Raw genomic sequence first — 13,332 nt, 5'->3', positions numbered from 1 at the left:
GCAGCAGATTCGGACAGTGAGGAGGTTGGTGACCCTCTGAGACTCCTTGCCAAGTTCTGCAGATATCGGCCTGCCAGTTCTCAAGCCAGATAAGGTCTGTGTCTGTAAATCCTCCTTTGAAAGACTGGCTGGGAATGAGCAGAATTCACTGTAAATTAATAAAGGTTTTTTTTGCTGGGACAAGGAGTTTGGGAAGGCTCTTGGGAAGCCTCGGTCAGAACATTAAGATAAACAGTCATCTCCATGAACATCTGCAACCTATCTTACAGTATCGCCCTCCAAAAAAATATTTTGGAGTGGGCAGTATATTTGGTGAAAACCTTGAGATCCAGGAAATGATTATTGAGTTGAGGACAGTGAAATTACAAGACCATTCCATCATCATTCTCTTGATCCATCCAGTCAGCCTTTCCTAGCTATCTCAAATAAATCAAGACAGATAAGGGTCAAGTAAGCATGTGATAAGGGAGCGGTGATAAGTGGTTATGGCCTCAGAAGCTGAAAATGTTCCCATGCAATTAGAGAAGATGGTGACTCATTGCCCACCACAGTACAACGGTGTTCACATCAGTATGAAGTTGAACAAAACGAGCACCCATGTTTCCCAGTAGGTCTTTGAGAACTCCAAAATTGTTTTTTTTCTGAGTTGTGTTCGACCTTGGGGGGGGGCACGTGGCCAGCATGATGTCACTTGTGTCCGGGGGGAGGGGTACCTCCTGCAACCCTCTGCCAGCAAAAATGAAGCTCGGGAGGACCGTGCACAGCCCACCCAAGCTCCATTTTTACTGGCAGAGGGATCATGGGATGGTTTTTTTGCTGTTTTCAGGGTGGATCCTTGGACCAGATCTAAGCACCCCATGGACCAAATCTGCTCCCCAGGCCTTGAGTTTGACACCTCTGCCTTAGAGGCTTCTTGTGCAGTTACTTGAGAATCTAATGGAAGTCATCATAATTTTTTTTAGTGTTGAAGATTATTATATTTCCTCAGTGAATATTTAACTATTATAGTATGAGGTAGCTTCTGGTAGATTTCCTATGTAATTGTAGGTGTCCCTATAATATTGTTTTATTACATTGATAATATATGTTCCTGTACCATTTCAAAATTTTGTCTTAACGATAATTTCTTTCTAAGAAGATTTTACTTTTCTCATCCTACTTATGCAATAATAAAAGTACAAATCTGCTTCTTTCCACTTTCCCTCTAGTTTTCTTCCATATACTGTATATAACTATAAGGGTCATTCTTTGCACTCTCAATATTTTTCCACTGAAATGGTTTAAAATCTGGTTTCATTGTAATTCTTCACACAGTTACAACTTATAGAGAGCCTTCCTTTTTATTTTGCAAAATAAGTTAAATACACCAGAAAAATTTATTAGAAGGAATCTGTTTATTTTGTTTAATAAGTAGGTATCACTCAGTTGCATTCAGATAGGAAAGAAAGAAAGAAACAAACAAACATACGCACACATACACACATAGGTTTGAGGTATATATTCAGTGGTGAGATTCAAATTTTTTTACTACTGGTTCTGTCGGCGTGGCTTTGTGGGTGTGGTATGGCTTTATGGACATGGCTTGGTGGGCATAGCAGGGGAAGGATACTGTAAAATCTCCATTCCTTTCCCACTCCAGGGGAAGGATACTGTAAAATCCCCATTTCCTCCCGATCAGCTGGGACTTGGGAGGCAGAGAATAGATGGGGGCAGGGCCAGTCAGAGGTGGCATTTACCTGTTTGCCGAACTACTCAAAATTTCCACTACCGGTTCTGTAGAACTGGTCAGAACCTGCTGAATACCACTTCTGTATATATTGTTTTGAAAGTTGGATTAAATTTTAAGACTAGTATCTAGTCGGTTTCCACTGGCCGAATTTTCATTCTCACAACTTTGAGAGAGTAATCTGATGGCCGAAAGGGTAACCAAATCACTCCATTTTCAATCTCATAAGGAACATTGTTCCTTGGATCATACTGACCACCTGAGTAGTAAATACCATTGAGATTAGCAGCTTGGCAGTTGTTATACCACCAGCCACCTCCATACACCTCAGCACAATTCTCCTCCCACTGATCACTGTCTCGGTCATATGTACTAAATTTCATGCTAGTGTGAGATGTATATTCAGTGCCATCTTCCTCTGATCCTCTGATCAGGGCATCCCCTGCTGTCCCCTTGTAATTGGAGACTCTGAGTCTATAACCTTCTGATTCAGAACCTATGTTTATATTATATTCTGCATAAACTTTATCACCCTCCCAATCTTCTAGTTCAACCCGAAGAACAGTATCTTTCTGGGTCAGGATATGGAGATTTTCATTGCCCAACCAGAATTCTCCCCTCCCTTTGACATCCAAGCTGCCGAAACCTTTCTTGTAGTCTTCCCAGGTCCGGTTAAAATTCAATGACCCATCCAATCTCTGTTGGATCAGAAGCCATCCTCCCAAAGTAGTCTCTTGGTCGCAATAAACTGAAAAAACCTTAGCGGATCCTGCTGGCGTGATTCTGAAAATGCCACTTTGGGCACCAGAAGTGTGTTTTTGGTGGATATCCTCACAGTCTAAAAAAACAAAGTTGATCAAGTTGACAGAAGTTTTCAATTAAGTTTTATTACAAGCTCACAGGTATCCAACAGTAATATTGCTGAAGTCAACTGTCTACACTCAATGTTGTGCTACATTGGAAAGACATCTTTGCATCGTCCCCCACCCGAAAAGTACATTTGATTTAAATTTATTACCTCTCGTAGTCTGTATGGATCTGCCTTGCTAACCAATGACTCATGATAAAAGCTCAATGTACCCCACCTTTCTTAATTGGCAACAAACAGACACATGGCTTTCATTAACTGAACAATGTCATGGATTGCAGTATTTGTGTCAGTTTGGTTGCAAACTTCATTTTCGCTCCCTCCACAATTATTTTCCATGAACTGGATGGATACCTGTCCCGATGTTGCCTTTCCCAAGCTTCTCCTCTGCATTGAAGCTTTGTTCTTCTAAACCAGTGTTACGCTCTGTATTTTCATCATGTTGTATTTCTTCTGTTTCAATGACTCTTGACTTGGTCCCTATTATTGTCTTGGTGTGGCCTCCCTGGGAGAAATGGTCAAATCTTGAGAAGTCATCAAATTCGTCCTCCCCTATTTCTGAAAAAGGGTCCCCTTCCGGTATTTTTGTGTGGCTAAATGTTAAGGTTCCAGAATCTGCGTCTGGATGTTGGGGAACGAAATCATGAGAGCCACTTCCGCCGGCGCCACTACTGATAGCTTCTTTAATGAAACCTTCCAAATGAGAACAATCGGAACCATCCGGAGTTTTATATTCTTCAACGGTCTCTTCTCGTAAACCACCAGGCCCACGAATGATTTTTGTAGTGGTGGTTTTGATACATGTATGGCTGGTACGAACATCAGTAGAAGGTCTTATTATTGCTTTACTTATAGGCGGTTTTCCAAACACTTCTACTTCGGGAGCAGCATATTTGGTATCTGCTGAGGATCCTTTAGGATCTTCCAATACTACCTTAAACAACTTTATAGTGTCAAGTAAGCTTACTTCCTGTTCAGTCAGAGCAGCAGATTTATAGCGAATGGGAGCAGGGGAGTCCTTCACTTCTGTTATTTTCAGTGTCTTGAGGGGAACGCCTTCTTCTTCTGACACCATTTTAATGGCATTAACTTGTACGAGCTGCTTCTGTATGTTTGCATAACTCTCTGTGTCCACATTGTAGTTGAAAACATGAGCACACGATCCTTTGCAGGCACGTATCTTTATATCAATGTCCACCTAGGCCATAAGGATTCGGGGGAGGGGGAGGGGGGGAAATGTAGAAATTTGTAAGTAGACATTGATTCCTAAATCTCCCTGAATTGTAACCCTAGTTGCTGCCCCATAAGATTAAAAATAAGGAACGCTTGTAAAGGCCATAAATGTAGATGGGCCCCTTGCAATCATTGAATTACATGTGGCTTCATTTCACATGACTCTATATAATTTGAAAAGTCCTCTGCAAACGAAGTGCAGATTTTAAATAGCTTTTCCCTGGCAGTCTGCTAAGACTATAGCTCATCCATGTTAATGCTGATTCACATTTTTGGTCTTATCTACCAACAGATTATTTAGCATAATAAAATAACATAGTAAAATGTTGCTGCTGTGAAACAGGAAGGAAGGGAGGGAGGGAGGGAGAGAAGGAGGGAGATTATTAATCGTACAATTTTTTTTTCTAATCTCACAGTGGTTGCTGAAACTGCCTCATTCATTGAAACATATAACTAAGAAAAAGGTGCACTGGGAAATATTTGTTCCAGCATTTTAAAATAGATACATCTTAAAAAAACAACAACAAGACAACTCACCTCTAAACGTTTCAATTCTCCAACTTGATTATGGATTGAGTTCTGCAAAGTTTTAATCCTTTCTACTTTATCAGCAACTCGCTGTTTCAGTGTCACCAATCTCCTTCTTAGATCATCAGATATTTGCCCATAGTTCTTATTTAATTCTGTAATAAAAGAAATTAGTACAGTGTAGCCGCAGCCCTTCATACAGTGTGATTTTAAAAAAATATGCATTAACCAAAGCTACACAGCCTTCCCAGTCTTATGCTTTTAAAATTAGATGAAGCCACCTGTATAACAGTCAGTATGACTATATATGTGTTTGCAAGATTGGATAGAGATTTAGAGATGGAATCAGGGGTGGACTGCTGGGGGTTTGCAGGGATTCGGAAGAACCTCTAGCTAAGATTCAGTGCAGTTCAGAGAATCCCCAAATCCCACTCCTGGCTGGCCCCACTCACCCTGCCCTGCCCCTCCCAGGAGTCCCCAAGTGGCCCATTTTGTATGCAGGTAAATGCAGGGCGTGCCCAGAGGTTTGGGGAGGGCAAAAAACACACCTACTGGAAGTTCGGGAAGGCTGAAAACAGGATTGTTTCCAACCTCTGGAGCCTGGGGAGGCAGTTTCCGCCATCCTGGAGGCTTGAGGAAAGCCTCCGGAGTCCAGGGAGGGCAAAAACACCTCCGCGTCATGGTGCAGGAAGACAACTAAGTCACATCCACCATGGCCACCCCCACCCAGCAACCAGGCAGAAAACCCCTTGCTAAAATTTTTGAAACCCACCCCTGGATAGAATACTATATCTGCAATTCCTCCTTAATGTCGTTTCCTGAACTGCACAGTCTATCATCCCAAAGAATTATCTCCCAGTCATTGTGGTTCCAATTAATATTGGACTACATTGTCATTTGTAATATTGGAGTACACCATTGTTAATGTTTATGTTTTAGGTGCATCCTATCAAATACTGAGAGGGTAGCTTAGAAACATATTAAGCATGCGTAATTTGGAACTGGATTTCCTGCCTTTCCTCTTAATCTTAATACTAACCCAAATGTTCCAGAGATGGCACTGGAAAATTAATATATGCATGAAATCATGACAAATAATTTTCAGAAGGAAAATGAAAAAAATAATGTACTGGAAGAAATACTTTTCTAAGATTTGGTTAAGTAATTGGTAAAAACATTTTTGTGATATGGAAAATACCCGAAACAGCCCAGAATTAGATAATAATGCTTTTTACCAATTTATGTCAAAAAGTTTCAATTCTGAGGTGAAACAAGTATATATTTAAAAAGAAATAGCTAACAGTATTTAAACTCAATTATTTTATGTAGCAACCTTCCCAGTCTGCTCTCCAGATACATTGAAGATAGAGAATTCAAAGAATTTCAATTTTAAATTACAGAAATACAGATTAACAGAGTTGGAAGGGACCTTGTAGGTCATCTAGTCCAGTGGTCTCCAACCTTGGCAACTTTAAGACCTGTGGACTTCAACTCCCAGAGTTCCTCAACCAGCAAAGCTGGCTGAGGAACTCTGGAAGTTGAAGTCCACAGGTCTTAAAATTGCCAAGGTTGGAGACCACTGAACTAGTCCAACCCCTGCCTAAGCAGGAGACTCTACACCATTCCTGACTGATGGCAGTCCAGTTTCTTGTTGAAAGCTTCCAGTGATGAAGTTCCCACAACTTCTGAAGACAAACTGTTCCATTGGATTGTTCTCACTGTCAGAAAATGTCTCATTTCCAGGTTGAATGTCTCCTTGTTCACTTTCCATCTATTATTCCTTGTCTGGCCTTCAGGTACTTTGGAAAATAACTTAACCCCCTCCTCTCTGTGGCAGACCCACAAGTATTGCTACCAGATCTCCCCTGGTCCTTCTCTTCACTAGACTAGCCATGCCCAGTTCCTGTAGCCTTTCATGTATGTTTTAGGCTCCAGTCCACTTATCATCTTGGTTGCTCTTCTCTGTACTCTTTCTAGAATTTCAACAACTTTTTATAGCATGGTGGCCAATTTTATAGGCATTTTTAAAATCTTCATATAACTGGGATTAAACTCACCTTGTTCACTGGGCAGATATCTTTCCAGATAATTAAAAATTTCCTGTTTCAAATTATTAGATGACTTGTAACTATTTTGGTTATCCGAAAGCGCCTTCTTAATGTTTTCTATCCTGTTTTGAAACTCTTGATTTGCTTCATCTATCAGTCCTTGCATCCTACATCCTGAGGGACATTTAATGCCCTAAATAACAGAAACAAAGTAAAAGAACACATAAAGTAATTGACAAATAATTAACACATTTTCAGATGTTAGAAAGTATAGGTAGTCTCAGGTTATGGAAACAATCAGAACCAGAATATTGGTTGCTAAGCAATGTGGTTAAGCGAGTCCTGTGCCATGGTCATTAAATGAAATATTAAGTGAATCCAGCTTTAGACTGACATTTCTACTCAGTCATTGTGGTTTACAATAGCTTACCATATTGTCAGAGGTGGGTTCCTACCAGTTCGCACCTATTTGGTAGAACCAGTTCATCAAATCTACCGAACCGGTTAGAAGAGGTTCTACCAGTGGACCCGGAAAGCAGGCCACACCTACAGAAGAGGTTCCAAATTTTTTTGAAACCCACCACTGGTCCTTGGATATGATTATTCTACACTATCATGCTCATATTTATAAAACTCAGTGCCTCTGTGAAAGGTAAGGATGACTACTGCGTTTGTGGTGCAATCAGAACATTGCATGTGTTGAAGTTGTTTTAACGCAAACCAAAGATGCCTTTTAAAAAACAAGTTTACATCATATTCTTATGCATGCCAGTGCTGTGTGTGAGGTAATTTAAGGTGGTTCTGACAAGTGTCGTCGGCATCTTCATATCCGGTCACATGGGCGGCAAGCCACTCCCATCCGGTCACATGGGCAGCAAGCCACTCCCACAAAGGAGGCCACACCCACAGAGTAGGTTTTTTTGAAACCCACCACTGCATATTGTGTGCACCCAAACCAGGATAAAAAACTTCTTGTACAGATTTGTATAATTTATGCTCATTTACTCAAAAGTAACTCTTTGGTATTAATTAACTTTTTGTGCAACAGCAATGACTCCCTTATCCCCTCTCAATCCACAAATTAATATTTGTGTGGAAATGCACAAGTCAGTATGGCTGTGTTCTTCATGTGATGACTATTTTTTTGAAGTTCTGCAAAAAAAAATAACAATCTAAAAATCTACTTTCTGGTTAGTTATTTTTTCTACTCAGGAGAGGAAAACAATTACAGGTAGTCCTTGACTTATGACCACAATGGAGCCCAAAATCTATGTTGCTAAGTGAGACATCTGTTAAGTGAATTTTGCCCCATTGTACGACCTTCCTTGCCACAGTTGTTAAGTGAATCTCTTAAATTAGTAACACAGTTGTTAAATGAATGACACTGCAACCGTCATAATTGTGAGTCACTTGTCAAGCATCCAGATGCAAATCACATGACCATGGGTATGCTGCAATCGTCATAAGTATGGAAAATGGTATTAAGTCACTTTTTACAGAGCTGTTGTAGCTTCAAATAGTCACTAAGTAAAGTCAAGACTACTTGCAGTTTAAAAAAATCTATGATGGGGCAATCCAGAATAAATACGTAGATTTATTAAATTCCATTCCTTTCTTCCCTTGTGTGGCAAAGAAGGTATTATACTCCAGTTTACTCCAGTTTTTCTTCTGGAGTAATTAAATAACTTGATTCCTTCTCTGCTAGTACTAACAAAACACTTATCAGCCAATGATCAGGTTAAGGGTGCTGCAACTGGCTTTCTCTTAGTAAAGTTAGCAGAACTATGGCCTGAAGTGTTCCTAATCAAGCCATTTCCAAAAAAATGTTTCTTTAATGCTTTGTTTTGATTAGTTTGGTTAACTTAGAACAACATTTTCCAACCAGGGGCTTTCTACAGGGGCTTTCTACAGAAGACAACTACTGAATTACAAATATGTTTCTCTGCTGTATTGAGCCTATTATATCTAATACAGTGTTTCTCAACCTTGGCCAACTTGAAGTCTGGTGGACTTCAAGCTGGCCAAGGTTGAGAAACACTGATCTAATATATTACAATGGGGAGAAATAGCTGTTTTGCATGAGAAACAACATGATTAGTCTGCCATTGGCTTTCTGTTGTCTTTTGGCTTACCCAATGCTCATCGGCACATATTGGCCAATCCTTATCAGATTTGCAGTCACCTTGAGCTTTATGCTCTACTATTCTGGGACCACGTATTATTTCTCCTTCAAGTCCTCCTCTAACTTCTTCTAAGGTAGATTCAGCACTGGTCACCTGTGATGAAATAAACAAAGGAGGGTAAAAAAGAGACTAAATTAAGGCTGAAATGAAAGGCTGAAAACTCACACAGTAATAATTTCTTTTATAAATAATCCATATCTTTTTAGTTGATAAAAAATAATTTGCTAAAAATAATCAACTACATTTAGACCAGTGTTTCTCAACCTTGGCAACTTGAAGATGTCCGGACTTCAACTCCCAGCTGGCTGGGGAATTCTGGGAGTTGAAGTCCGGACATCTTCAAGTTGCCAAGGTTGAGAAACACTGATTTAGACACTTGCTTCAGACTCACGGACTATTCATTTTTCAATAAATAGGTAACAATCATTCAAAGAAACAAAATGCATAGAGTCTCAAAGAGACACTCCATCTCTGGCAATAGGTGCCTACTTCCTGGCTTTATAAATATGGATTGAGTGATTAATTTCACTACTCCCCCCAAAAAATCCCCCTTTCCTATAAATAGATGACGTTAAATTAGAATTGCTTGATTAGGGCCCATGGAAGCACACAGTAACATCTAATCAGGTTTAATTTAAATCCCATTGATTTCAATAGGATTTCAATGTAGGTCACTTGTTTGGGTTCAGGCCACAAGTGTTTTTAGTGGTAAATTAACATATTACAAAATATATTAAACCTTATGAGTTGGATATTGAAATTAGCAATTGCAATACAGATTGCAATACAAGTGTGCCAGATAGCTCAACTTGACTCTCCATTTAATTAGAAGACATATTTAATTTATGTCATGGAACTTTAAATTGTGAAGTGAATAGATTGATATACAGAGAAATTCTTCCTTAATATTAGCTATTATAGTAAAAATAGAAAAATAGAACCTTAAATGAAGAACAGCTTTCTATGTTTAGATGTTGACTACATCAAAATGCACATAAACTTATCAGAATTATTACAGTATTACAATACTGTAATAATTCTGATAAATTCATGTGCATTTATATAAGCAGTATATAGTTTATTTTAAATACAAATAATCTCTAACTTCAAACCAAGGATTTTCAAATATTAATATAAAAGTGGTTTATAATACAAATCATGATATCACTAATTACTCTGAACTGGGGCTATTCCTAGAACTATGTTGTTTCTGATGTAAATGAAGATCATGTCCTATGAATAGGATCATTGGATTATTGATAACAAATGATTAAACCTAAAATAAAAGATTAAAATCAGTAATATTCTATCCATCTTCTTCAAACGTTACCAGGGATTACACTTTTACAGCAGCCATTTAAATGACTGTAATATGCTGTCTATCCAAGTTCCACTGTCCCAGCTTTTTTCTTTAGAATACAGCAGAAATCTTTGACATCAATGGGACTTCTAAGTAGTCAAATATTCCCTGTTTCCCATAAAATAAGACCTCCCTGGATAATAAGCCCAATCAGGCTTTTGAACGCATGGACTAAAATAAGCCCTCCACCGAAAATATTGCAACATAGCAGCAGCCATGAGGTGACGCAGTGGTTAAATGCAGCACTGCAGGCTACTGCTAGATTAGCAGGTCAGCGGTTCAAATCTCACCGGCTCAGGGTTGACTCAGCCTTCCATCCTTCCGAGGTGGGTAAAATGAGGACCCAGATTGTTGGGGGCAATATGCTGACTCTCTGTAAACCGCTTAGAGAGGCCTGAAAGGCCTATGAAGCGGTATATAAGTCTACTGCTATTGCTATTGCTATTGCTATTGCCTCCTTCTGCACCTCAAAAATAATAAGACCTCCCCCAAAATAAGGCCAAGTGGGTATTTTGGGGTCCAAAGAAAATAAGACCCTGTCTTATTTTCAGGGAAACATGGTAGTTTTACAATATTAGTTTTACACTAATGCATTTGTAGTGCCCCTGTATGAGCCTGACTTCTGATAATTGTATGAAAAAATGTAAGCACGTAAAAAAAATTCTCTTTATTAATTTTATACATAACATGTTCAAAAATGTCATCTAGTTTTTGTATAAAAATATAAGGGAAATGCATATAAATGCATGAAAATATTTATAAAGCACCCACAGTTTCTAAGCAAGCAAGATGATAAACAGCCTCCGTGAGCATTTAAAAACACAAAGCCACATCAAGATATGGGCTGAATCCCAACGTTCTTCTGGGGTCTCCATCAACTCTCCAGAGATCGAATTATTTATTCCATGCAAGTCATGGAACATAAATAGGAGCTAAATGTGCCAGTGGGATTTTTTTCACATGTGCCATACAAAGCTAAATATTAATTTTATCAACAAACTTCCAAGTTGGTCCAAGAATTATACCGCCACTAAGAGAATATTTGAAGTGGACAGGCTGTTGTTCTTGATCAAATTATAGTGTATTTGATAGTGAAGGGATGAAATATGTCGCTGCAAGTAATGAAAAGAACACAAATCAATATAATCAGTAAAGAAAAAAACTAGATAAAATATATTCATACCAAGGCGATGCTGAAGGACAGTAGTGCACAGAGAATTCTTAGTGGAAACATCTTCAGAAAGGTATGGCTGTGGCCCAAAGGAATAGCCTTCACTTGGGCATTTTTGGTTCTATTTCTATCTTTGTTTTGTCAATCCTCCTCCCCTTCCTTCATTAATGATTAGTTTCCTTCTGTTTACACAGGCATGTTGCAATCTCTGAGTTTGGTGACCCAGAAACTCTTGCCCAAACTCTTGTTTTTTTTGACAGTCTAGTTGCTCAATGCTAGCAAACATGGAAGGCAAATCCTGGTTGCTCCAACCATATTCCTGGAACTGAGAATGTCTAAAGGTTGAAATGAGTCATTTCAAGGTAAATTGTAGAGAGGAATCCAACGTTAAGCACAAAGCCAATGCAATGACAAACAGATGCTATTTCTTGCATTAGAGGAGTGCGTTGCAGAAGAACATTTGTTCTCTATCTTTTATATCGCACTGTAATCTTTAGATTTCTGGAAGGGAAAAACATTTGTACAAATTCTGGAAGATTTATCTACCCCACACCTTTTTTCTGTCTGTCTGACTCCTTATCCCTCTGTCCCCTCCCTCTTCATGAGGGAGGTCCCATAGCCCCTATGAGACTATGATGGAAGAGGTGAAAACCCACAAACAGACCCTTTTTTGGAGTGGATCTCTTGAATGCCATCTCAGAGTAAAAAGGATCAAATTTAACATGAGATTAAAAAAGTTAGATATCTGGGAGGGGAGGGGGGAGTTATATATTTCCCTCTCCCCGAAGTTGGGTAAGATGGAGTCAAATCTAACTATGTCTGGGTTAACTAAGTAAATTATTTGCAATAACTAGGAACAAGTTTTTTAGATTTCGCACGCAACCCAGTTAAGTTTGGCACATCGATAGGATTGTTTTCCATTTCTATTCATATTGACATACTTTCCTCTCTACTCCAAAGGTGGTTCTTAAAAGGCAGTTGGGCTTCCATTGTTTTTTTTCCTTTGAAAACATTTCACTTCTCAGTCAAGAAGCTTCTTTAGTTCTGACTGAATGGTGGGTAATAGAAGGCTTTATGATCATTGCAGTCATCTGAAGGTTAGCCTTTCACACTCTGAAGGTCAGTAGTTAGCTCTCTGAGAGTTGTTGAAGGCACAATGCTGGAATATCTGAAAAGCTCAGGAGGATTTTCAACCAACACAACATTCATGCAAACTTCAAACCCAAGAATACACAAAGGCAAAACTTTGTCCATACCAAGGATAAAACACCTGGGCACAAATAGAACAATCTGATATGTACAGTACTTTTCAGTGAGATATTTGGAGTTAAGATCTGTACATTGTGGAAACAAAGCAGCCACTTCACAAACACAGGGCATAACATATAGGAGAACAAACCGAAGAGGGCAAGCTTAGACAGTCCATCTGGATTTAAAAGAGAAAGGTCACTCTTTTGAAGACAGCAAACTCTACATTTTGGACAAAGAGGACCACTGGTTTGAAAGAGGGGTTTAAGAGACCATCTATGTTAAAATGGAACTGTCCCTTCTTGGCATTGAAGAGGGATATGACACCGCCTATTTCCTGTCTGCAATACAGTCCTTTCATCAGTTCCAAGAAGCTTCCACACATATTTGCATTCTGATTCAGGTGATTCTGAGGGTACAGATCAGTGGTGGGTTTCAAAATTTTATAGAACCTCTTCTGTAGGTGTGGCCTGCTTTGTGGGAGTGGCTTGCCAGTCATGTGACTGGGTGGGAGTGGCTTGCCAGCCATGTGACCGGGTCGGAGTGGTCAACTTGTAAAATGTGGTGAGGCTCACTTAACAACGTTCTTGCTTAGCAACCAAAATGTTGGCTCAGAAACTCTGGCGTTTGAAGCACGCAAGTCTTAAAGATGTCAAGTTACAGGAGCCTTGCACCCCTAACCCTTTAGAAAAAAAACCCCAGGGGTGTTCAAACTTGGCAGCTTTAAGACTTGTGGACTTCAACTCCCAGAATTCCTCCTCTCACTCTTCATCTTGATGATGTGCGGATGGGTGGGGGGAGGGAGCTGGAACCGGTTCTAAACGGCACTGTAGATTTGTGGAACCTCTTCTATAGAAGGGGTTGGAACTGGCAGGAACCACCCCTGGTACAGATAAACTCCCAAGTGGCCTCAACGACTCTCAGAGAGCTAATAACTGACCTTCTGAAGGTTAATGAGCTATGTATT

At 39.5% G+C, this 13,332-nt stretch overlaps 1 protein-coding gene across 1 annotated transcript; it reads right to left on the bottom strand.

The window, feature by feature from the left end:
• Nucleotides 1–1,739: 1,739 nt before the first annotated feature.
• On the bottom strand, nt 1,740–11,235 carry FGA (fibrinogen alpha chain). Its single transcript, XM_032223808.1, has 6 exons — nt 11,130–11,235; nt 8,536–8,679; nt 6,413–6,596; nt 4,365–4,510; nt 2,949–3,792; nt 1,740–2,564 (listed from the first exon to the last, which is right to left on the bottom strand). Exons 1-6 carry the CDS (start codon nt 11,178–11,180, stop codon nt 1,855–1,857), a joined length of 2,079 nt encoding a protein of 692 aa, XP_032079699.1. The 5' UTR covers nt 11,181–11,235; the 3' UTR covers nt 1,740–1,854.
• Nucleotides 11,236–13,332: the final 2,097 nt, after the last annotated feature.

The sequence above is a fragment of the Thamnophis elegans genome, chromosome 9 (assembly GCF_009769535.1).
Source record: "Thamnophis elegans isolate rThaEle1 chromosome 9, rThaEle1.pri, whole genome shotgun sequence".
Lineage (NCBI taxonomy): Eukaryota > Metazoa > Chordata > Lepidosauria > Squamata > Colubridae > Thamnophis > Thamnophis elegans.
Note: the sequence above shows the minus strand (reverse complement) of the source record. Positions and strands in the feature narration are given on the sequence as shown.